Source organism: Gekko japonicus, unplaced genomic scaffold (assembly GCF_001447785.1).
Source record: "Gekko japonicus isolate JY-2015 unplaced genomic scaffold, Gekko_japonicus_V1.1 scaffold913, whole genome shotgun sequence".
NCBI classification, from domain to species: Eukaryota; Metazoa; Chordata; class Lepidosauria; order Squamata; family Gekkonidae; genus Gekko; species Gekko japonicus.
In genome coordinates, this window is record NW_015175383.1 from 1,422,214 (window position 1) to 1,448,038 (window position 25,825).

At 43.6% G+C, this 25,825-nt stretch overlaps 2 protein-coding genes across 4 annotated transcripts in view; both read left to right on the forward strand.

The window, feature by feature from the left end:
* Positions 1-4,538, forward strand: part of MEDAG (mesenteric estrogen-dependent adipogenesis) — an 18,704-nt gene extending 14,166 nt beyond the window's left edge. The window contains exons 4-5 of the mRNA XM_015425595.1: positions 444-729; positions 2,190-4,538. Coding sequence (XP_015281081.1) covers positions 444-729; positions 2,190-2,296 — 393 coding nt within the window. The 3' untranslated portion in view covers positions 2,297-4,538. The remainder of the gene's footprint in view (positions 1-443; positions 730-2,189) is intronic.
* A 6,640-nt stretch (positions 4,539-11,178) lies between these two features.
* TEX26 (testis expressed 26) lies at positions 11,179-25,615 on the forward strand. 3 transcript variants are annotated; one of them, XM_015425591.1, is made up of 7 exons: positions 11,179-11,452; positions 13,251-13,335; positions 16,827-16,989; positions 19,336-19,492; positions 21,446-21,622; positions 24,369-24,530; positions 25,366-25,615. In XM_015425591.1, the coding sequence occupies exons 1-7, from the start codon at positions 11,338-11,340 to the stop codon at positions 25,470-25,472; spliced, it is 966 nt and encodes a 321-aa protein (XP_015281077.1). In that variant the 5' UTR covers positions 11,179-11,337; the 3' UTR covers positions 25,473-25,615. The 3 variants fall into 3 exon arrangements, with proteins under 3 accessions (XP_015281077.1, XP_015281079.1, XP_015281078.1); XM_015425593.1 differs by having other exon boundaries at positions 19,354-19,492; XM_015425592.1 differs by having other exon boundaries at positions 13,254-13,335.
* Positions 25,616-25,825: the final 210 nt, after the last annotated feature.

Below are 25,825 nucleotides of genomic sequence, written 5' to 3' on the forward strand. Positions count from 1 at the left end.
ATATCTAAGCCAGCGGTCCATTTTGAGATGCCCCACTTTATTCTCTTGAGTTATGCCTGCCACAGACAGACCAAGACAGGCCACAGACAGACCCCTCTGTCAGGCAGAAGCGCCTGAGATCCCCCCGCCTTCCTTTGCCCCACTTGGAGGCAAAGGGAAGGGGGGGGAATGGATCCCAGGCGCTTCTGCCTGTCAGAGGGGCTGACACACACTTCCGGTGATGTCAGGGGGTGTGGCATATGCTAATAAGTTATGCTAATGAGGTCCTGCACCTCTTTTTCTACTAAAAGACCCCTGAGTATTAGTCTCTCAATCCATAAATCTACAGTACTGATAAGTAGTCTGAGGCCTAAATCTTTACTACACTTTGTAACTAGATGAAGTGGAAGCTCTCTGTTCATAAACAACATTTTAAACATATCTTAATTCCTCTTTTTTTACAGTTTGATTTTCAAGATGCAGTAAAGAAATTCTTTCCTTCAGGAACACATCTGGTTAATGGAGAGAACTTGAGCTTTTCCTATGAGTTTAAATCTGATGCCTTATTTGATTTCTTTTATTGGTTTGGGATCAGCAAAAACACCATCTCAGTGAAAGGCAAAGTTCTTAACTTGTCAAGTACCAATACAGAGAAGAAGGAAATGATAACAAGATTTCTGGATAAAATGAGTGAACCTAATCTACGTTCAAACAGCTTTTCAGACAGAAAGTTCAGTGTTACTTCCAGAAGTAAGTTGATGTTTTATCTGTGACAAGCATGGCTTAAGTTTTGTAGAATGTTTGATAAAAGGAAAAATTAGATAGACAGAAAACTGCAAACAGTAAGACATAAAGGATAGGGAGGGGCTGTGACTTAGTGGCAGAGCATCTGCTTGGCATGCGGAATGTCCCTGGTTCTATCCCCGGCATCTGCAGTTGAAAAGGACCAGGCAGTCAATGCTCCCTCCAAGCTGTGGAATCTTGTGAGCAAAAATTCTACTTTGTGAGCTATTGGCATTAAAGTTGTGAGTGAGTGATTTGGCTGCTGCATAAATTAGCTTGCTCAGGAGCCATCCTTCCTGAGCTAAGACAAAAATAAGTGAGCCAAAGGCTACAAATCTGTGAACTAGCTCACACTAACTCAGCTTAGAGGGAACACTGGCGGTAGGTGATATGAACAACCTCAGCCTGAGATGCTAGCGAGCCACTAACAGTCTGAGTAGACAATACTGAACTTCATGGACCAACAGTCTGATTCAGTATCAGACAGTTTCATGTGTTCATTATTTAACTTGTGTGCTTTTGGATGTAATGCTGTTTCCTCTTGCATTTTTGGGATTTAGGAAGTCACTTAATCTTTAAAGACTTCCTTTTTTGTTTCATCGCCTTTTTTTGCATCCAGCTTTCAGCTTGCTCTTGATCCTTGCTGCCATCACTCCTGAATTTATGGCCCCAGCATAAGTTTACAAACCCTACCTTCTATTGTTGCTTTTAGTCATTCACACTTTCCCTTTTACTTCTTCGGATAATACCATCTTCTCCCCCTACACCACTTTCCTGCAGTTTCAGGAAACTACAGCTTTTGTCTCTGTAGGTCTACCTTCCCAGATCATTTCAGTTTCTGTTCCTGCAAGGAAGAGTGTGTTTTTCAGTGTTCCTTGCATCTGCACACTTTCAAGATTTGTTGCCAAGTTACACACTTAATCTCCCAAGGAACTGTTTTCATTTTGAAGCAGACCATGAAATATTTTCATGCCTTTTCCCTCCCCCAGAGCAGTAGTTGCTCATACCCAAATGATGACTGTCTTGCATACATCACTTCCTGCTAGGGGTGGATTGACCATTTAAGGCCACTTGGAACAGTCCCAGTGGGCCGAAGGCCTAGGCAGCTGCTCCCCCCCCCATGCCACCCTGATCCTGGGACAACCCTCTGCAGGCATAGTGGCAGTCACAGGGGGCAGCTGGGAGTCGCTGCTGCCATCTCAGCAAGCTGGAGACCCCCTCCGCTCATGCGAGACAGACATGAGAAAGCAGCTGTCACCCCATGTGAAGTGGCTGGGAGCCGCTGCTTCCTTCCCTCTCCTCTCCGTTGAGGAGTGGGGGCAGGTCAGGGGGTGGGGGCCTTTTCCATGCCTTTCCAGTCCACCCCTACTTTTGCCTTAGGATTTCCTGAAACCTGTGTCAAGTTTGTTCATCCTGTTTTCTTGTAGCTTCAGTAGATGACGTGTTCAACAGCAGCTTGACACCACAGTCACCTTTCATGGAGTCACCATTCACAGTCTGGACAGTTTCAGCAATTCAGGAGCCTGAAGACTGATCAAATACAGTGGTCAGGTTTGCATAAGTGGAAAAGATACATTGGATAAAGAAGGGGATACACAATGGTGGAACCATCCTTATTGAAGGAACACAAGGAGTTATCAAAAGGACATTTTGTTCTCTTTTGTGTGTTGCCTAAAATAGAAGGCTTTTGCATTGCAGCCATTTCCTTTGCTTGAGGAGAAATCTTCTCTGATACTTGAAATGGCACTTCCAGAGTTCACTCTCGGCATTAAAAACTGTTTGTACATGGTAGAGCTTTCTTGAGACAAGCTGTTCCACTTCCATATAGATCCAAAGAAATGATTACAGTGGTTAAAATACCATTTTCCACGTTTTAAAGAGATCCTTGAAACGGCAAGCAGTAACCAGTTAATTTTATCATTGCTAGAATGATTATTATTGTGCCTGATAACTGGCTTTAAAAACAATTTGAAGTCCTTTAATAGCCTTTATGTTAAAGAAGTCAGTTCTAATACTTATTACAAGCTAAACTTACTGCAGTCTTTTAAACAGTGGGCACTGGTGGCTTGAAAGAACTGACTGTTTGGGCCCAATCACTTTTAAATGGTACTTCAAAAACTAGTTTGTTGCCTAAGTTTGTAGCTGTTCCCAGTCCTGGAAATATCTTTTGAACTGGAATTCAGAATGGGATGAGATTCTGATCTGGGTTTGACTAAATGTTTTCTGTGTTTCTTTCCCTCCCCTGTAAAAATCAGTGTTCTGTGCTTCCTTTCGCCAAGGGGGAAAAATTAGGTTGGTTGTCTGCATCAAGAAATCCCAGTTCCTGCCAGCAGATGCCCAGTCTGGTGGTCTGCCTTCCCCCCTGCATTCTCTGTGAAGTGATGATCAATAAGTAAGCCATTGAACTCTTGATTCTGCAAATCATGCCTCTGCAAACATATGCCTTATTCAACCAGTACTACTGTCTAGTTTGTACTGATCTTGTTTTTCAACCCTAACCATGGTCGCTCTTAAATGTACTTTAAAAAAAAAAAAAACTCATGGTAACAAATAGCATTTACTGTTATTCTAGCAACTCCTCTTTTCACTCCTTTATCAATATGAAAAAAATTATATTTCAGGAGCTCAGTTGGGGGTGGTGAAAGAGGAAGTATTTTAAAATCAAAGTTGGCTTTATGTTCTCCTATTGGTTACCTTGACCACATCATTACATGATGCCATCATGTCATCCAGGGTAAACAGTGCCACAGCAAGGCTATCTAATTGCCCACTCTTGTTATTATGGGATTAATGGTACCACTGTGTTTGGAAGCAATGGTAAAAGCGGACAGAGAAGTGTGTAACTTGTGTAACTCAGCCTTATTTGGCATGGTGTGAGATGTGGCATTGTGGGCAGGGATACAGCCACGGTAGCAATGTCCCTGCCTTAGAAAATGCCAAGGTTTTTTTGAGTTGTATGTAGTACTTGGGCACTTTGCCTCCTTTCTTCCTAACTGCTTGGTGGTAGTATCTACAATACACATAGTATGGATTTTTAGAAGTAGTAAATTGCCCCTAACATGCACATCACTGTCTTTGCAAAGGCTCTGTTGTCCCAAGAGCTGACTCATTTCCTTCTATGACTAGACTTTGAAGAGTTGGCACTCATTGGGGTGATGGGGGGCACCCTGCGCATGTAGAAGTGTCATGCATCTGGGAATGAATGTCCAAAGAGAAGGGATAATAACATGATTTGGAGCACATTAAGTGCAGAGTATAACTCTGAGATTAATGATCTTTGAGTCTAAAGAATTCTAACTCTAGATGTCCTAAGAGGTTCCACACTAAAACTCTATAGTGTACTTGCATCTTCCAAACTGGACAGGTAACATGAAGTACAGAAATAGAGGTTTCTACAGAGAGGTTTTTTTTAACCTTTCCCCATACAAACACCTTTTTTGTATAACTAAATGATAACATGGAAATACTAGCCTTGTACATCTCAAGGAGATGTTTGGTATAACTTTATGAAGCTTATTACTGCACAGAAGTTTTTGAAAACTACCTTTTCGCCTTGCTTGTCTGGTAAGCGGAATGCATGAGTGGAGCGAATGAATCCAGCAACAATTGTGTTCATTTTCCCCCATGACCCTATTCAGTGAGTGCATTTAGAATGTTTTAAGTATGTAAATGTATTTGAATGTACTTAGCAAAGTCACTTTATATAAACACAATAGCCTCTTCCGTGCCTTGTAATATATACTTTGTAAAACATTAATAAAGGGAGATTTTATGTAGATGGCATTTTTTGTTTGTTTTACATGGATTGACAGTGGTGTAGGTAGCCATGTAGTATATACTAAAGTGCTAGGTGGTGAGAAACATAATTCATTCCCTTCCCCGATTATTGTTAAACAAGAAGGCAAGGAAGGGCTGACCTTAAAGGCGGAAAGCCTACCTTTCTCCATTGTCTTTGGTGGTATCGGAACCCGCTGGGGCTTGATATTTTCGGACCCGCTTGGTGTCACCTGTCAGCTGAGTCTCTCCAGTGGGGGAGAGGTGAGGACAGAAAGATAAGCTCTCCTCCCCTGGTGCAATGCACCCGGCAAGAAGATAAGTCTGGAGCCTTTAAGAATGCTCCTATTCAGGTCACTGTTTCCCCCCAGAAGTCCCACGATTCATTCTTAAAGAGCTAATGCAATTCATAAAGCAGGAATTACTAGAGAAGTGTTCAGTGTACAGCCAGCTGTTGAGAAATGGACTAATGGTTTTATATCTCCTTACACATGCAACACATGGACTGTGCACACACCTGTATACCATAGGCAGAGAGGAAGCTGTTTGCATCACCTACTGTGAGAGATTTCACATAGGGAACACTTGCCTGCATTTCATGTTAATGTAGCTTGCACACATTCAGCTCAAAGCCTTATGGGAAGGAGAAGCACATGTTAGCCATTGTGAGCAGAGGCAACAACCAAGAAGGAGAAATTCCCCCATTACTGAAAAGACTAGATGTCACGCAGAACACGAACCTGATCTGCATCTGAATCGCCGTTTCCTGTTGATGGTACCTTGTATGCCTGGTAAAAGCCAAGATTCATCTGCACATCAAGGAGGACACGGGAAGCCGAGACTTCACACCTGGCCAGATGGTGTTCCATGAGATAGAGTATAGAGTTTCAAATATTGGCCCAATCCATAGAATACCTGCCCCTTTCTACATGCACCAATGAGGGAGGTCATGGGATGGACTTGTAAGTAGGTGGCATTACAGTTTGGCAAGGTACCACCCACCTGGAGATTCCACTATAAAAGTAAAGGCCAAACGATAGGTCTTTGCTAGCCACCTCCCTTCTCCATGACCTCTATCTTCTTTACTACCCCTAAGGTCCAGCTTTCTATTCAACAATCCCTTTGTCTACTTTAAGATCTCTTGGACTGCAGCCATAGAGGTCCATGCTTGCTGGCTGGTTCTAGCAAGTGTGATTTAGTTAAAACCCCTAGGCGAGTATAACCAGATTGTCCTACCTACCTCCAAATAAATGAGAAACTATTTTTGATATCTTTCTGTAATTCTAAAGGAACTTGAGTGTATGCGAATGTGAGACTGATTATTGTGTGTGTATGTGATTTTGATCTTGCTCAGTAAAAGAATTTGTTTTGGAAAAACACCCATCTGGTCTCCATCACTGGAACTCTGCGTTCAGACACGACCTCCGTAAACTTTGGCCAGGACTCACGTTAAATTTAGTTGCCAACTGTCGTGAATAAGGCAATTTGCGTAACACAGCTGTCATGCTTCAAGCAATAGTCAACAGTCTATTCAAATAACAGAGGCGAAATAGCTTTCAAAACAGCAGCAGACAACAGCCGTATGAAGTTCTGCACAACTATCTCCACATGCCTAAGGAAGTGTGTTTGCAAGACAGTTCTCCGTGCTGCTGGTTTATGATATGGTTTGGGTGGGGTGAGCCACAGGAACTGCAGTTCAAAGGGGTGGGGAGTAAAATCTCACTCGATGTGCCATAGGCATGCGTAAACGATCTCTTGGATCCAAGAAGTAGAGTGTGTGATGTCTCTAAAACATGTTATCTCTAAAATTAAATATCAGTTTTTAAAGCAAAGATTTCTTCTCCTCTTCTTAGAACAACTAAGTGCTAATCAAGCCTGAATGCGGTTAAGACTGTGAAGATAATTGGATAGCAAGAGGAAGCTAGCTCGCAGTGGCAGTCATAAGGCACCTGTGGTTCAGTTCTGTGCATTAATGGGGGAGGGGAGGCAAAGTGCTAAGATGAGGAGCCAGTTAGGCTTGAACACCATCAGATTTTAAACTGAAACTTACCTGGTAGAACTGATTTCCTGCACATAAAGTAGAAATAATGTTGAAAATTCCAAACCAGTGTGATGGAAGCAGAACAGTTATATTCTATGGCGAGGCACACAAAAGCTCATGCTACACCAAAATGTGTTATTCCTTTATGGACTTGCATGACTCATTTTTGGCTTTGCTGCAACAGAATAACAAGGCTACCCTGCAGGAGTGTGGAGATATTCTGTTAAAGAGCCATGGACGCCATCCCAAATTATAGTATTTATCCAGTTCCCTGACCTGGGTAGCTTGTGCTAGCCTGATCTTATCAGATCTTGGAAGCTTAAGCAGGGCTGGCTCTGGTCCGTATTTGGATGGGAGACCACCAAATAATCCCAGGGCCACAAAGTGGAGGCAGGCCGTGGCAAAACCACCTCTGATGATCTCTCACCTTGACAAACCCATCAAGGGCCTGTTACTTGGAGGAGGAGGAGGAGCTCAAAGTAAGCCAGATCCTGTGCTACCAGAGAAGATGTCCCCACCCGCCCCCACCCATTTCACTGGTCTGCTCCAGCAGGGCTCTTACGTTCTTAAGCCAAACCCACTCAAAAGATCCCACTGGGGTGCAGGTACAAAAGTCATTCTATTTACAGTAAAGTCTGATGCTGTGCAGAGGACAGAAGGTGGGTGAAGAGTCTTTCTGGTACAGAGGCATCAATTCCTCAGTTCTCTTGAGAGCTCTCTTACACATCAAACTGCAGATACTGCGTGTGTGTGTATGGTGTTGGACAATTACTGCATATTTTGGCAAACTCTGACACCAAAAGCTAAATTTAAATAACAGATTAATTTCTAGCCACATGATGATGAATGCATAGATTGTTGCACTCACTAATGTAGGGAGGAAGGGCCCTGACATTGTCCTATTGCTATGCAGGGCAAATGTACTAACCAGCGGGATCTGTTCTGTAACAAAGTACACTGTACAACTTGTTCACTAGGAAGCAGGCTGATACATTATGTCCCTATAAAAACATGTTTTACCATGGTGCAGTGAAATACTGCAAGAACTGTCTGTGAGTCACCTCTTCCAAGGGATTAATCCAACAATAATAAGTCTTTCTGACTGACTGCCCAGAATGAGACACTCCACTACTATATTCCATTACTACAAAGTACCATGGAGGATGTGGTAGGAGACAACAGATACAAAGAGGGGGGAACTGCTAAGGAATGTAGCAGCTGTACTCTGACAAGGTTCAATGAAGAAGTTTATGGGGGCTGCTGTGAGAGTATACAGAAGTACTAGAACTTGAGGGCATTCAATGAAGCTCATGGGTAGTAGATTCAAGACAGACAAAAAGGAAATACTTCTTTACCCAGAGTCATTACAATGTGGAATTCACTGCCAGAGGGTGATGGCCACAGGAATAGACAGCTTTAAAGGGGTTTAGATAAAATTCATGGTGGATAGGTCTATCAGTGGCTACTAGCCGTGGTGACTGAAGGAGAGCCTCCACTTTCAGAGGCACTAAATCTCTGAATCCAAGCGCCAGAAGACCACATCAGGGGAAGGTCTTGGCCTCTATGTCCTGTTGTTAGCCCTCTAGAGGAACTGGCTGGCCATTGTGTGAAACAGGATGCTGGACTAGATGGACTACTGGTCTGGTCCAGTAGGGCTCTTATGTTCTTAAGTAAAATTTCTCTCTCCCTTTCTGCCCTCCCTGGGGAGCCAAAATCTAAACATGCTGAGGCAGAAAAGACTAGATAAAAATAGGAAGTGCTGTAAAAACAGAAATGTTAAGATTCAAAATGTTGCCTTTCTGCTGAAAGTGTCTTTTAAAAAAGCATTAAAGAACACTCCGTTTAGGATAGCAAATATTGTGTGGATTGAAATTGAATTCTGCCATTAATATGTGTATCAGTTCAACTTATAAATGACTACAACATGGAGACACACAGACACAAAGAAAGATTCCCAACACCTCACAGTGCTGCTGGAGCTGGTCCTTTAAAACTAAAGAGTATTTCTGCTTAACAGAGAGCAATTAACAGCAGTGAAATCAGCTCAATTGGAATATTACTTAAATTCTTGGCATGCCGTGTGTCACAGCATATTTGTAGCATACTTTCATTTCTGTGTCCTTAGATGCCACTCGTTCTTAAAAAAATAACCAAACATTGCTAGTTAAAGTCTAATATTTGACCACTTCTGGAGAGTTCTAGAGCAGGGGTGGCCAAACTTGCTCAACGTAAGAGCCACATAGAATAAACATCAGATGTTTGAGAGCTGCAAGGCATGAACAAATTTTACAGGTTTTTACTGGGAAATATGCACATTTGCTTTTTATTAACATGAAATGAGACTGCCAAATTTAATAACAAAAGCAGTAAAAGCAGATTATTGATAATATATATTTGTCCAATGACATTTGTTTGCTAATAATACTTAGCTTCCGCAGCCATCCTGCTGGGAGCCACAGAATATGTGTGAAAGAGCCACATGCGGCTCCCGAGTCACAGTTTGGCCACCCCTGTTCGAGAGTAAAAGATTCAGACACGATTGTGTGCTGTAAGGCTGCTATTGAGACGTCCCTGGAACAAAGCAACACAAATGCTTTGGGAGGTAAACAGACAACATCTACTTTATCTGAACTAAGATCCAAATCTCCTGTGGTTTGTCATTTCAAATTTGAGGCTGTGCTATACAGGACAATTTGCAACTGAGATTATCGAAACGTGTCCTAGTCAACGAAGCACCTCAAGCAAAATGACAATGGGAAACAGGCAGTTTGTCCACAAGTCAGGAGGAAAGGAGACATGTCCTCTACAAAGGCCCTTGTAATAAAGAGGTGCCAATACTGGATTGGGAACACAGGAAGGAATACATGCTCCTCCTATAGCAGTGACCAGCACCAGCCTAAATTGCCCCCATCTCCCACTATAAGAACTATCCCATCAAGGAGGAGCAGCTTGGCAGAGGAAAAACAACTTGTTTGCCAGAATGAATGAAAAAAGCCTCGCAGTCGTTCTTTTGCATGCTTATGTGATTATGATGCAGTGGAGGGGTACGCGGAGGTCAAACATGAGTGCCAGCCTTCTTTTAGTCTTTTGGAATGTTGTCACTCAAAGGAAATGGAGATAGAATTTCAAAGCATCTGCCAGAGCTACATTCCAACAATCAGCCGACATCCAATGCAAGAATATGTTTTGAATTTTCTGCCACATTTGGAGACTTAAATACATTCCATCTGTGTGTCTTATCACTATGTAATTCTTGGGCTGAGAAGGGGTAGAGTATTCTCCTCACTGACCAAACCATATAGGGAACTACAACCAATCCTAGCTCCATGAAGAGTCTTAGCTCCCTGAAGCCATGACAATGCCTGTTTCCTCCATGCCACCCAAACGGAGCTGACATCTAGCCAACCCTGCCCTAGAAAAGCCTGATGAGTACAACTGTGAGAAGCACCATGTTTTCAAGCAGATCTTGCCCATTCATAGGTCGCTTTTTAAGTATGATCCTTAAAAAAAAGGTGGCCCATATGGTACATGTAGTACATCCACAACTTTTTACACACCAAACTGGGATAATAATGCAGGGCCACACATGAGCATGGCAGAGTCAGAATTTGAATCAGAGTCCATGCTCCTTTAGTTGATGGGCTTCACTGACTCTCAAAGAGGGAGGGAAGCCAAATTCAATACACTGAGTCCTATTTCTTTAGCTCGACAGGGATGGAAGTCCTGGGAACATATCAGAGCTATAAGAGATCTGGGCTGAGCTTCCATTCATTCTCTTCTGCAGGTATCTGGCCTATGCATGGCCCAAAGGTACAAGCCAAAGGGCTCACAGCTTCTGACTTGCAGCCTGTAACACTCAAACGAGCCAGGCCGGTGGATCCAGGACATGCTCAGGATTTGCAGTATTGTGGGTCCCTCCCTCCCCACCCCACTTATGGTTTTTAACTTCTGCTTGGGAAATTCCAGGGGATATGGGAGCAGTGCCCCTGGAGGGCGGAGTTTGGGGAAGGGGCTCAGCCAGGGATGCAGACTCATCTGTTCCACGCTCTCAAACCGCCATTTCCTCCAGATGCACTTAGGTCTGGAGATGAACTGTAATCTCAGGCTCTACCTGGAGGTTGGCAACCCTAATAACCGGTTTTGAGTCCCACAGAAAACCAAAGCAGGACGTACCACCAAACCCCAGTTTTAAACATTGTTTTGAAACGTGCCCCCTACGTTGCAATTTGGGATTAAAGGTGGCTTCTCCTGGATCTGAAGTATAGTAAAAAGCCCAGTAACACCTTTAAGACTAACAAACTTGATTGTAGCATAAGCTTTCGAGAAACGCAGCTCTCCTTGTCAGATGCATCCGACGAAGAGAGCTGCGTTTCTCGAAAGCTTATGCTACAATCAAGTTTGTTAGTCTTAAAGGTGCTACTGGGCTTTTTACTATTTTTGCAGCAACAGACTAACACGGTTTACGCCTCTGGGAAATGGCAGAGGGCACGGCTAACGACGGCCCCTTTTTGCTCGGGTCACTCCTACAAAACAAAGCCACCCTCCGCCGTGAAATCCACACTAACCAGCTGGGTCATAATACAACCCTGACACCGGGGCAACCAGGCAGGCAGGAGCAGTGCCCATTACGCCTCTCACTTCCCAGCAACGCTGCCTCCTGCCCGCTTTTACTCCCTTACTCTTCCTCCCGGAGGTACAGCAACGCGAGTGGGAGAGCGATTTCTGTCCGGGTCTGAGGAGCAACTGCAGCGGCGGCCTGTATGGAGCCGTCGGAGGGCACTCTCCTGCCCCCCATCAAGGGGACCGCAGCAGTTCCCGTTCCCCGCGCCTCCCTTTGGAGACCCAGATCGGCTCGAGCGGCACCGCCGCCTGGTGGTGAGGAATTTATTCGCGCCTACAGAACAAGACGCCCCGCCCGGGCTAGAACGGCCTTCGGGGGCAAGCTCAATGGAAGGAAGCATGCGCTTTGGCCACCGTGAAGCTGCTGGCCTTTGCCGCCAGCGGCGGCGGCGGGGGGGTGGTCTGGTTGCTGAATTGGCGTGGGATGAAATGAGAGCAGAACGGGACGGGAGGTTTACGTTAAACATAACTGGGGAGTTTGGCAGTAAGGATTTTGTTTACAATGGTGTGGACTTGCACACAAACAAAAATCAGAAAAAGTTGCTGTTTTTCGGTCAGATTCAGTGTTGCCAACTGCTCTAGAAAATTAATGGAGACGAGGGTTAATTAATAACAGCATTTTTTTTCTTCGAGGCTGAGCAGAAATTAGACCTCGCTTGAACCTCTCCCCACAAGCCACCTCTTTCTCATCTCCCCCTCATCACACATTTAAGGTGTCTGAGGCCATCATATGGTTGTATTTAGAACTGCAGGTTATCAGAATTTGAAATCCCCGGGTGTTGGGTCTCTCCGAAACCCCAATATATTGGTCTGAAAGCAGCACATATGATGTTCTTTACATGGCCAGTGTAACTCAATGAAGTATCCATTTGCCTTTTGGGACCAGATTTCTGGTGTCTTTGGCAGCTGCTGTCTGGAAGACACACACTTTCCCCTGTATTTCAACACCTGGAAAAGTTGCAGCTGTTGGATTTCTGACCATGGAAGGCTATAATACTAATCTGAGGCTTCTGTTTTTCCTGCTTACACATCTCTTGTGGAGAAGATACAGAAAAATAAAGGGTTAGCCATGTTATGCTAGTACAAGTTAAGGACTTTTAAAAAACATTCTAAGTATTATTTCTATGTGGCAGCTGTTTGTTAATTCTCTGCAGTAGCCTGGTGCAGCTAATGGGACAAAGAGTCTTGTGGCACCAGTGTTCCCTCTAAGCTGAGTTAGTGTGAGCTAGTTCACAGTTTTTTAGCCTCCAGCTCACACATTTTTGTCTTAGCTCAGGAAGGATGGCCTCAGAGCAAACTAATTTATTCAGTAGCCAAATCACTCATGCACAACTTTAATGGCAGTAGCTCACAAAGTAGAATTTTTTCTCGCAAGACTCCACAACTTAGAGGGAGCCATTGTGTGGTACATAAAAGTTAATGCATCTGACAAAGAGGGGTATGCTTATAAGATCTTATGCCACAGTAAATTGATTAGTCTTTAAGGTGCCACAAGTCTCTGTCATACTGATTCTATAGTCTGCATACTGTTTATGAGCATGATTGTCAAAATTAAGAACTTTAAAATCTGGTTGATTGACAAGATTCAGTTTGAGTGTTTTGGGATTGTTTTAGTATGAATGAGGAAGTCTTTTCAATATTCTCGCAATTCATTGGAACTCAGTCACAGGAATTGTAGTATAATCCCTGATGGCTGAAAACATGTTTCATGTGAATAATAGGGTACTACTCATGTGAAAGGGCTTTTGCTCTTTCCTAAAGAGTATGGGAGTTGCTTGACCACTGTCCCTTTAAACAATCAGCACATATCCTGAATGTTGCTGTGCAGAAGTTCTATTTGTGTCAGTTGGCTGGTTCTGAGAGGAAGAGAGAACAAAATGCAGAACAAGATGATCTCTGAAACTGCGAGGCTGTAAGGGACTATAATTAACTTTTAGTAACTTTGTATAATTGGGGGGGGGAATGGCTCAACTATCATTTTTTTCATTCCACAGTGAAAGGAACAATGCTAGGAAGTATTTAGAATCATAGCACTTACAGCTCCTGTTTTTAGTAGGTAAAATAAAGTGGGATCCCTATGAGTCGACAACGAAACACGATTTTGTCTTTAATCCAGCAACAGAACTCAATGCAGACTGGTAAGGCAACATGAATAAATAAATTATATTTCATTTACTGGCATCGTAAGTCACAACACCCCCTTCACAATGCCCTAGTTGTATGAAGCACAACTGGGGCTTTTGAGTGTTTGATATGGTTTTATTGTGGGATAACATCAAAGTCTGTTCAGACTGAGAACAATACAGTGCCTCTTCTGTTTGCCTACATATCCCCATTGATCGACCAGAAAATCAGTCCTGGTATCTGTCTCTGACAGTTGCCCTGTTAGTTGCTTGCAGAGACTAATACTCAACTCTGGAAATTATATATGATTGTCATATGGCAGTAATATTAAACAATTCAGCTGGTAGCATGATATGATTGTCATATGGCAGTAATATTAAACAATTCAGCTGGTAACCCACTGCAAATAGAGATCATATTCTCTTCTATAATATGATTCATCATCATCATCAACTTCATATATACCCCACCTTTTTTCCTAATGGGGTCCCAAAGCAGCTTACATTGTTCTCCTCTCCTCCTCCATTTTATCTTCACAACATCCCTGTGAGGTAAGTTAGGCTGGGAGAGTGTGATTGGCTCAATGTCACCAAGCAAACTTCCATGGTAGAGTGGTGATCCAAACCCAGATCCTAGTCCAACACTCTAAGCACTACATCCCAGGGCAATTCTTTGTCTTCAGATATTTTCCTGTGTCAGTTCTGTGCCAACGGGACATTTGGCAAACAGGCCACATCTTGTAAACGTCTCCCTGCCACACAGTAATTAAAGCAGATGTCTGCACCAGTTTTTGTCTATGTAACATGCCACTGCAGATGGCTCAAGGACCAGTGTTTCATCTCACCTCCAGTAATTACGTATGCATTTGCCATCAAGTCACAACCGACTTATGGCAATGCCAGCAAGGGGCTTTCAAGGCAAGTGAGAGAAGCAGAGGTGGTTTGCCACGGCCTTCCTCTGCAGACCCTTCCTTGCCGGTCTCCCTTCCAAGGACTGTCCCTGCTGAGCTTCTGAGATCTGATGAGATCAGGCTATATACCAAGCTGCCTTCCCTCCCTCCTCCAGTAACGGGCCATCCCTAATTAGTGCTCTGCTTTAATTTGTTTGTTTTCATAAGGCATTTCTCCTTGACGTCTACACCAAACTGACATTAAGCCTTCTGCAATGGCAGGGGTTTGAATTCCTTTGCAGTGCTGAACTTGCTGTGGCTGGTGCTGGCTTGTAACATTGGGGACTTCCATATGGCAAAGGAAATCAGAGGGCTTTTCTTCTCATAGCTGCAGTGGCTGCTGATCAAGTACAGCAGCAAAAGGGCTTCCGAGTGGTGGGTTTCCCTGTATTTTCCCTGTCCCAGACCCCTCCGTAACACTCATTTTATCCCACCCACCTACCCCTCACACACAATACCAGAGGGATTTTTTAAAAATCTGGTAACTGACAATTCACTGTATGGTAGCAATGTATTCATTTCTGCATTTTTAAAAAATGAACCCCCTGGAGGGTAGAGGGTAGAGGAACAACTGTTGCAGGGGACTGGGAGCAGGGAAAATGGCACCATGTAGGCAGGACCAGAAAAGATCTGGACTTTCCTTTCCACATGGCAGCTATGCTGGCTTTGGTGTGAGCTTTCTAGAAAGGTCATAGGAAAGCAGGTTTTGGACAGAACACAGCAAAGGGGGAAAAGATAGAAGGTGGATAAAAGCACCACAATACTATGTGGAAGCGGGGGGTGGTGCTGGTGGGGCGACAGTTTTCCATTAACATCAAAACCAGGCCGGAAATCCAGTGTGGAAGTCACCATTCTGTTCATGGGTGTGGGGGGTTCCCAGGTAAGCAAAAGCTGCCAGTTGTCTGACCTTCCACATCCCTCAGTAATGGTTTGGTCTTTGATGAAGAATTGGGAATCATTTCTACTGATTCTCTGAGAACATAGGATAGGGTATGTACGGGTCCTCAACATGGGGCACCCACCAACACCTTTCCAAGCCCACCAAGTGTTTTTAGAAAACAGGTGAGACCAGCGGGGCATTTGCCCAGCAGGGCTTCTAATTGGCTGGTGGAGATCTGATTAGCTGCAGCTACCATCACAGCACAAGGATCTTCACTGTGTGACTGTATATGCAAGCAAATATTTTAAAATAACATCATATTTAGCAGAACTTCTGCCTGAAAAGATGAAGAGTTACTTCTGGAGTTATCACTTTCTGACATTTTGTAGCTGGCTCTGCCTCCTGCAGCAGCCATTTTGTGGTTGTTGTGCCTGTCAACGTCTGTCAGAGTTCCAAAGGTGCCCTCAGGCTCAAAAAGGATGGGGACCGACGGAATAGGACAGTCTGGGGGAACACCACAAGAATTTTTTAATTGAGTCTTTCAGCACAACACCCTGAGTTCTTCAAGCTGCTTGGCAGACTCTGACTCAAACATCTCTCTCTGACTATGCTCTTCCCTTCCAGTTTCCTCCTGTTCTGCATTTGTTCTTTCTAATCCTTTCCTTGCAGAATGATTGAAGGAAGTTTTCCTATCTGCTGCTGTCTCCATTCATGTCAAGGCATTCCAGAAAACTGAGAATGTGTAGAACTTACTGTGATCCTGTCTTTCTGTCAGAGTAATTTTGGGAAAAAATCTCTGTTGTGGGACGTGTGTCATACATGGTCTTTGGGCTCCTTGTATAGCAGCAGTAGGACTTACTAGGGTGATATCATAATCACCTATCTCTTCTTCTATCTGATGTCACTTTCCAGTCTATTTAAATGAACAAGCCCCCCCTCCACTTGCCAGTTTGGTGTGAGAGCCAGTTTGGTGTAGTGGTTAAGTGTGCGACTCTAATCTGGGAGAACCGGGTTTGATTCCCCACTCCTCCACTTGCAGCTGCTGGATGACCTTGGGTAAACCATAGTTCTGACAAGAGCTGTCCTTGAAAGGGCAGTTCTTAAAAGAGCTATTTCAGCCCCACCTACCTCACAGGGTGTCTGTTGTGGGGAGGGAAAGGGAAGGGAGTTTGTAAGCCGCTCTGAGACTCCGAGTGAAGGGTGGGTTATAAATCCAGTCTCCTCCTCCTCCTTCGCTTGTTGAGCCTGTGGGTACTATTGGAATTTTGAAAACAGATAGTGGGCACTACCACAAAATGGCTGCCATGGGGACTGGGGCCAGTCACAAAATGTGGAGAGGTTCAGATCCAAGCATCCTCCTACGATGGGTGCTCCATGAAGACATAAAGATATGATGTGTCACCAAGGATCTTCTGAAGAACTTTCCGTTGCAAGGAAGCATAAGAAAGCCAGGGCTGGCTCTTTACTTTGGGGGAGCAAAAAGTGAGCACCAGAACATACTGGTAGCTGCCATAGTGCTGAGGAGCACTGCACTGAGGAGATTTTTTAAATGATACTGTATTTGCACAGACTTTACTTAAAATGAACAGAATAGGTTAAGCGAGATCTGCAGTCAAACTGGTTCAAAGATGGCCACTGCTCTTGCATTTTATTATTATCTCAATTGTTTCACATAGTGCCCGAGCAGGGACAGGACATGTCATTCCCCTTCAAGTGAATGAACCAACTGGAAGAAATACCTACCAAGATGAGTTCTATTGGAAGCCTTATTCCAAGGCAGAACCTATAAGGAGTGGGTCTGCATCTGGAGTTAGAAGACACAATCCTCAGCCTTCTGAAGTAAGGAATGTAGTTGCTATCGCTCATTCATATTTCCGCAGGAATGGCATTTCAGTAATGCTAATATTTTTGTTTGGGTTTTGGATGCAAAGCATTTTGGCCGTTCAGTTATGGAACTTCTCCTCACACAGTATGTTAAGGAACAGAGATCTAGGAGCAAGAAACATTCTGGTCTTGTATGTAAGCTTCAGAGAATCCAGTGAGATTTACGCCTACTGAGGAGTACATAGGAAATGCTCCCTCTAAGCTGTGGAGTCTTGTGAGCAAAAATTCTACTTTGTGAGCTACTGGCATTAAAGTTGTGAGCAAGTGAGTTGGATGCTGCATAAATTAGTGTGCTCTGGAGTCATCCTTCCTGAGCTAAGACAAAAATGTGTGAGCCAGAGGCTAAAAAACTGTGAGCTAGCTCACACTAACTCAGCTTAGAGGGAACACTGCATAGGACTGCAGCCTCTGTAGAATTTGGATTGGCAATGTATGTGGTATGAATTCAGATTTGGAGTTCTGGGAACAGAAGAGTCACAGCCCTGGGCTCTGGTCTGTAGTTCTATGGGTCCCACCCCCCATTTTTGTTCCAGAAATAGTTCATAGTTTGCTATTTCTGTATGACATTTTTAGGTATCACTGCTGCTGCCACTATTTTCACTGCAGTGCCATTTTAGACATATTGTCTGTGTATACATACTTAGTTTTAAACGAAGCAGTGTAGGAAAACTGTGGCAGTCACTGTTCCCTGTTGCTACCTCCTGGAACCCCTTCTGCGTTCCACTGCCATCTGCCTCGGCCACCTCGGGTTGCCAGCCCTGGGCTGGGAAATACCTGGAGATTTTTGGGGTGGAGCCTGGGGAGGGCGGGGTCTGAGGAGGCAAGGGGCATCAGCAGGGTCCAGTGCCATGGAGTCCACCCTCCGAAGTTGCCATTTTCTCTAGGGGACCAGATCTCTGTAGTCTGGAGAGCAATTGTAATAGCAGGAGATCTCCAGGCCCCACCTGGAGGCTGACAACCCCATGACCACCCCAGGCAGGTATTACCTGTCTACAAGATGGTACCATTAAAATGCCTACATCAGAGCCTGTTGAAAGAGAGTACCTTCTTCCAGGTAGGTGAAGGGCCCGTGCCAGAGCATTTTCTTTAGCAGCTCCTACTTTGTGGAGGAATGACTGTCCTGAATCTGACAGGAAAAGTGCCAGTCTGTTACTTTTCAGAGGCTTTCAAATTGCCCTTTTAATAAACGCTTAGGCATTTTAATTGATTAGTTATGGTCAAATTCTTCTAGGGGGTCTAAGTTGGTCTCTGTATTGTAAAGATGTTGCTTAATGTTTTATTGTTTTTATTAAACCCTGTGATCTACCTTGAATCCTGGGAGAGGAGAAAAGTGGCTAAAAATGCTACAAATAAATAAATAGAATGCACTAAATATGCACATGTAAGAAAACTTAAGGCATATCCACACACCAGCTCTCTTGCTGCAGTTCTTTAATGTCTGGCTTTTTATCTCAATGGCAGAGTACTGTGTTTCACTTTTTTTTTTTAATGAATACGTGCCTCTCCCTCTTGAATTCACAGATTTTATTTAAAAGTTCAAAACAAGAAAAAGGCCGTAATACGTGGTTTGTTCACAGGCAGCTGTACTATTTGTTTATCAAAACTCCCAAAGAAGACAAGGGAGGCCCACCAAAATGGGAAGTACAGTAGAAAATCAGCTTTACAAGATAGGAAGCAACACCCTGTGCCAGCTGCTCAAAAGATAAAAATGCAGTCTCTGTGGTGAGGAACTGCGGATAGGTGGATATTGCTGAAATCATGGTTAAAAATTAACAGCAGGAATCGGGAGACGGTATCCATGTTCCTAGATATTGGACTAGTTATTGGATATTGTTATTAGATATAGGTTATATAGATTATAGTTATTAGATATTGGATATAGGTTCCACTCAGCCATGAATGTTTTACAGAGAGTTTAGGGTGAGTCAGTCTCTCAGAGTCTAACCTAGTAATTGGGGAGGGGCCATGGCTGAGTGGTAGAACATATGCAGATGGTCCCAGGTTAATCCTCAGCATCTCTGTTTAAAGGATCTGGCAGTAGGTGATGTGAAAGACCTTTTCCTGAGTTCCTGGCAGCCACTGTCAGTCTGGGTAGACAGTACTGACTATGACGGACCAAGGGTCTGATTCAGTCGTAGGCAACTCCATGGGTTGATGTGTACCTCACAGGCTTTTGGGGAGGAGGGGAGAGACGTGTGTGTCACCTCGACCTCCTTAAAGGAAGGACAGGCTAAAAATGTGCTATACTGACACAAACCAACTTATTTCTCTTGTTTGAACTTTCTCTCCCTGTGTTGATAGCGTTTCTTGATTTGGAAGGTGCCCCGAGAAGAAGCCCCATTACCTACTGACAGCATATCGCCTTGGACAAAACCTATTACTGTACAAGATGTTGAAGAAACCATAAAAAAGCAGTACCGAACGGTATACACTGGAGATTATTTAGGGATACAACCAGGTGAGGGCTTTCATTTCCCTCTCTTCTTTTAAAAGATCACTGTGATAAACACTAGACCGTATTGAGGTAACTGAGAGTGGTAGAGTTGTGTTTCAGGCAGAGACTTCCCCCCCTACACACTCCTAGCCTATTTTGTCCCAAGGAAGACAATATTCAGCTTCAGTTCTATACTTCCTTTCCTCTTCCTCCTTCCTAAGTACAGAACTACTGTAATGGGAAACTAATAGAGGCACAGATGTACTCCAAGGGGGCAGCATATCTGCTACCTCACGTCAGATTCCCAGAGAGAGACATCTTGCATCCTGACTAGGGGGCTGCAGTGAGAAGGAGAAATTGGGAAGAAATGCCTGGCACTAGATGACAGCTTGTTCCACCAAGCTGCTCCTGGATAGGGTTGCTAACTCTGGGTTGGGAAATACCTGGAGATTCTGAGGGTGGACCCTGGGGAGGGACCCAAATGGAGAAATGACATAGAGTCCACCCTCCAAAGCAGCTATTTTCTGCAGGGGGATGGGTCTGTTGTCTAGAGGTCAGTTCTAATTCCAGGAGATCTCCAGACCCCACCTGGAGGTTGGCGACCATACTCCTGGAAGAGGAGTAATTATCTTCGGCTGAAGTTTCTCTGCTGTGTGGCATTTTCTCCCAGAGGATCCCTGACCCTCAGCATCAGCTTGGATGGGGGGGCCACCAGACACTGCTGGGGAAAGGACAGGTCCACCTTTGTGAACACCAACACACAACCTTTTGAAGCCTTCTAGTTTCTTGGTAGGAACAGGCCCAATACTGGCTGTCAGGGAAGCTGGGGTAAATGATTCCATTTTCCTCATAATGACTTCAACAGTGTGTTTCAGGCAATGAACACTGACATAGCTGTTCTCAGCAGAAGAACATTCCCATGAAGTTCCTCACGTGGCCCTTTCCAGAAAGGATTTAGACTAAATATGTGAGAAACAATCTTATAATCGGCCTCATTTACATATTCCTTGTCTGTCTCCCTCTGTGTCTCTCATTTGCATACCATAAAACTGGCATGTTGCAGATGTGTGCCAAATAGATCTGTGCTGATTCAGAACATAGTGATGCCATCCTAGCCAGCTTGTAACTCCACTTGTTACCACACTACCATGAAAGGTTCTAAGGGCTCCTATGCTTGGCCAGATGGATTAACCTGCTGGTCACCAACCCAGGATGCCTCATCTAGTTCTTGACTTTTGTTTTATTCCATTTGTTTAATAATGTATTGGGAAAGCAGTTGTTCAGAATGCCAAGTTGGTGCTGGGAATAGGGCCTCACTTGACTAGTCTTGTTGGTCTCATCTGACAGTTGTCCTTCATTTCATCTGAACAGATTTAGAGTCCAGTGGCACTTTTAAGACCAACAAAGGTTTATTCAAGGTATGAGCTTTCATGCACACAAAAGCTCATACCTTGAATAAACCTTTGTTGGTCTTAAAGGTGCCACTGGACTCTAAGTTTGTTCTCCTGCTTCAGACCAACATGGCTGACTACCTTCATTTCATCTGTCTGAGAGACTACATGCTCTTCAAGCAAATTGCCAGTGCTTTAGGATCTGTATTTGATTTCATGCTCTTAACTACATTCCTGGTTTATGACTGTAAGGAAAGTTCTTCAATGAACATATGAAGCTGTCTTATACTGAGTCAGACCACTGGCCTGTTGAAGTCAGTATTGAATACTCTGGCTGGTAGTGGCTCTCTAGTGTTGCAGATGGAGGTGTTTTACATGATCCTTTCTAAACTAAAGATGTTGAGGATTGAACTTTGGGCCTTCTGCACTCAAAGCAATTGTTCTACCAGTGAACCAGGTTCCCATGCCAAGGATAGACCAAATGGCATTCTGCAATTGGCTTTTCTCTTGGCTTTTTCTCTGTTCCACAACAGAGGAAGAAATGGTTTCATATCTTTACCATGGTATTACTGTTGGACCATTCCAGGTGCTCCAAAAGACTCTGCTGCTCCTGCTCCACCAGACTGGAAAACCTTAGCCCCACAGCCTCCAGATACTGAGTTCAGGCGCCATTACCGGCCGCAAGCCCAGGTCCCTGACTTAAAGGACTTTACTTGGAAATATGGATGTAATGCAAATCGCCGTATTCCAGTGAGAGGCGTTGGTAAGAATACAGCTTTGGCTTGTAAAAACAGTAGAATATTGTGAGAAGATGAAACTTTAAGAGGATAAGGGAGAACAAGATGAAACCGGATCCAAACCTGTGCATATGCTGAGGTCAGCTCAGTGATCCTTACTTGACCATACCATTATCTTGGGTGCTCTCTAGGTTTGAACCAAAACTTTGAATTTTCTTGTTCTGCTCTGTCCGATTGGAACAGCCTACCTGAGTCTATTCAACAAATTTACAGCCTCCTGGTTTTTAGGAAAGCCCTGCAAAAACATGGTTCTCTCAGTGGGCTTCTCTGATGGTTTTAATGTTGGTAGTTGAGTGGAAGGTAGAGTATGTATTTCTTCTTTTAAAGTTTAATAATGTGACTACGGGGAGGTACTCTTTTATAGCTTCTTGTGTTGTTGAGGTAGCCTGTTTCATTCTTTGCTGTGAGTTGTCCTGACCTTGTTGAAAAGAGAAGATAGAAATATTTTAAATAAATCAAGAATTAGAGGAATTAATCAGTGTGGTGTAGTGGCATAGTGCTTGACTAGGATCCGTGAGACCCAGGTTCAAATCCCTACTTGCCGTGGAAACTCACTGGAGGACCTCAGGCCAGTCACTGTTTCTCTCAGCTTAGCCTTCCTTTCCTGGTTGTTGGGAGGATAAAATGGAGGAGAGGAAGCCGATGTTGTAAGCCATACAGTTCTCATAGCAGGATATAAATATATAAAGAAATAAAAGACCCACTCATCTGTGAGCTGCTGTTTATCTTGTGAACTTCCCCAACCCAACCATTTCAGACAATTTTAAAAGTCCAGTTTTCCCCTAAGTGCTATAAAACTAGCCCTGATCCACAGGGTTGCCAGCTGTGGTTTGGGAAATACCTGGAGATTTTGGGGGTGGAGCCTGGGAGGGGAGGGACCTCAGGAAGGTATAATGCCATAGAGGGTATAATGCCCTCTAAAGCAGCCCTTTTCTCCAGAGGAACTGATCTTGGTCATCTGGAGAGCCATAGAAATAGTGGGAGATCTCCATGTGCCACATAGAAATAGGGAACCCTACATTCAGCAGCAGAAACAAAATGTCTTCTCCCTTGTTTAAGGAGTAGAGTCAGATAGCCTTTCCAAGGGGAAGCCTAAATGAAGGCCATGCACAACCCCTCTCCAGTACTGGTGCAAATATCTCTCCTTGTTTTTTAAAAAAAGCAGCAAAGAACTAATGTTTTTTAAGTTACCAAAAATTTCACAAGCTAGAAATCATTTCTTTTGGAGAAGATATAGCCATACTTTTTTTTAATCAGATATTTTTAAAAGCTGCGTGAATGTAAGTTTGCTTGGCATAGCAGAAGAGCACCAAGTGTCTGAAACAATTTTTTTTAAAAAAAACAAACCATGGCACAGTGTCTTGTGTAGGTGGGTTAGTATTGTCAGGCATAGCCTGGTAACCAGCGTGACTCCAGTGGACAGACCAGGGGGGGGGTTTCAGATGACAGTGTGATGTCACTTCTGGGGGAAACCTGGAAGTAACTTCAGTCTGGTCTAGGAACTGCCAGAAGCTCTATGGTTTTACCATTGCATTTAGCAATTTCTAGGGAGGTGTGACATCACTTCTGAGTTTGTCCTGGAAGTGGTATCACACCACCACCCAACAGCAATTTTTTAGATTATTTTTCTCCCACTGGCCACAGGAGTGGTAGTGGGAAATGAGCACTGGGGATGGGGGATCCCTTCCTCTGGTGAGCCGTTATGTAGTCGAGGGTTATATGGCTCATCACTAAAATGTTTATATCCTTCTCTTCCAATAGAATCAGGGCTCCTAATAACAAAATACGTAAAAATAATATTGCAAGAATAAAAATTGGTGCTAAAAGGTACAAATGAGTTCACCCATGTCAGAACTTCATCATCTGCCACCCCTTTGTTTTAACAAGATTACAGACTCATTTGCCTGGCGATAACCTTAGCACAAAGCCTTCCAGAATAGCCAGGTTTTATGTACTTTCTGGAAAGCTAGGAGGGAAGGAATATGGCATAACGCAGCAGGGAAGTTATTCCACCGTAGGGCAGTGGCCTGAGAAGCTTGCCTTCTGCCCCAAACCAGCCAGATATAATATGAAGAAGGACTGGGTTAGCAGGAAACCAGTGGGCTGACCTATGTGCGTGCATGGGTTTTTCACAAGAGATGAAATGCTTCAGATATGTAGGGCCCAGATCATCAGGGTCACTAAAGGTAATTTCTTAATTTCAGTCACACACACGCCAAATCCATGGAGCTGTTATTTGCCCCACAGGGGGAAATGTACAGCTACCATATGAGCACCTGTATAATCACGTGGATGAAAAGGCATATCAGGATGGAGGAGATTGGATAGGAAAAATGGTGAGTGGGATTTTAAAAAAACAAAAACAAAACCCCTCCCCTGTACCATGGTCCTGAACCAAAATGGACTCCTCCACAATGTTTTTAGCCATTTAAGACACTGTGGGAGATCCTAATCATAGATCTCCAAGGTCATATTTGGTTTGGCTTCAGCTACTGAGAGACAGGAAAATGGTTAATTAGAATTATTCCTATCACTATTGTGGCTTCTTCAGTATAGGCGACAATCTCAGAAATCCCCTTCATCAGCTAGGACAAAGCTCAGGATTCGAAAGCCAGAGCAGAAGAATCTGTGGCTTAGGATACAGGAAAGACCATTCCTGGTTTCATTATTTCATAGCTGTTTAGAGTGTGTCTTTCTGGTTTTTCTTCCCAGTTCCTTCAGTGTCGTTTGCTAATATCTGGAACCAAGAAAAAACTAAACAAACAACCACATACCAAAAAGATTTTGGGAAAGAGCATAATGATATTATAACAGTTTTGAATTCTCTAGACCCAGAAGAAGTTAAGGCATATGTCGAAAGAGCTCCTAATCCAGGTAAGTGAGGAGAAATACGACCATTTTTACACAGGCATTCAAAACTATAAAACTTAAAACAGGCATGACATGGACTGTGGATCTCCATCAGTCTGCGCTGGGTAAATTGTGCATGCACACAGGTGCAATTTGGATTCGGGGCACACTGGAAGGAAAAGAGGTGGTTTAATTTGTGAACTCCAGCTTGGTTTTTTCGCTAACACAACCTCTGTTTCAACCTCAAAGACAGATTTTAAAAAGATGTGTCCTTCCTCACCCCTTTTTCAACACTTGCACCTGCTGGAGAAAGTAGACTTCTTGCTTTACTCATTAGTAAGCGCAAGCTAGCAATGAGCAACAGGATCCAAAAAGAGTAGGGCAATAGACAGAGTACGTTTGAAGGCCAGCAAGAATCAGAAGGACCTGAAACTGCTCTCTGCTGAATCTGATCATTGGTCTGTCAAGATCAGAATTATCTCCTCTGACTGACAGCCTTGGTTGCCCTTGTAAGGGCAGAAATGCGGGATGTAAATCTTGCAAATAAATAAATAATACTACGCAGAAAATAATCTACCCAGTATACTTTTAATTGGACGTGCTGGGAATGTAACCTGGAAAACTTTCTGCATGCAAAGTGGATGCTTTACCACTGAGCCAGCCCAGAAGAGGTTGTTCGTCTCATTTGTGACCTGGTAATCCTCCTTCAGTACAACCCTTGTGTTGGTTCAAAGGTTTGCAGAGAGAATTCCCACGAGCAATGACCCACCCGCTCCTGTTCTAATATGAAATAATTTTTTGAATGTCTCTTGTCTGGCTATTCAGGCTTCACAATACATTCTTTCAATTGTTTGCACAGATAAAATCATCCTTCAGAACTTCCTTGACAGAGTCAATGGGAACAAGAAAGCAGAAAGACCTTCTTCCTCAAAGAAGCCAAGAGAGCATCCTGTGAAATGCATGTGAAAAATTCAGCAGTATTCAGAGAGGCTGGATCACAATTGAATACTCTTGCGTTCCTTCTTGATATTAAACTGTTTGAAGACCTATGCCCAGGTGTTTTTTTTATATATACTTCAGGGCTTCTTTTGAATTTTTGCTAAGGCTGGTACCACCATTTCACTAACTCTGGAAATTCCGAGTGGACTTGGGAACATTTTTTTTTTTGTCACAGAAGGTGTATCATAAATCTCTGTACCCAATCCCACTTACGCAGAAGACATCTGACATCCCATTATTGTCTCCTTGTTAAACAGCGATTACAATTTTGTGACATTAAATAAACATGATCTCAAAGAAGTAAAATTAGGTATATTAAT

Bases quoted from the DNA above. Each gene is read 5' to 3' on its own strand.
- TEX26 (XM_015425591.1), top strand. From the start codon at position 11,338: ATGGAGCCGTCGGAGGGCACTCTCCTGCCCCCCATCAAGGGGACCGCA. The intron at 11,453-13,250 runs GTGAGGAATTTA...TCCTGTTTTTAG, and splicing joins AGCGGCACCGCCGCCTGGTG to TAGGTAAAATAAAGTGGGAT. The intron at 24,531-25,365 runs GTAAGTGAGGAG...TTGTTTGCACAG, and splicing joins CGAAAGAGCTCCTAATCCAG to ATAAAATCATCCTTCAGAAC.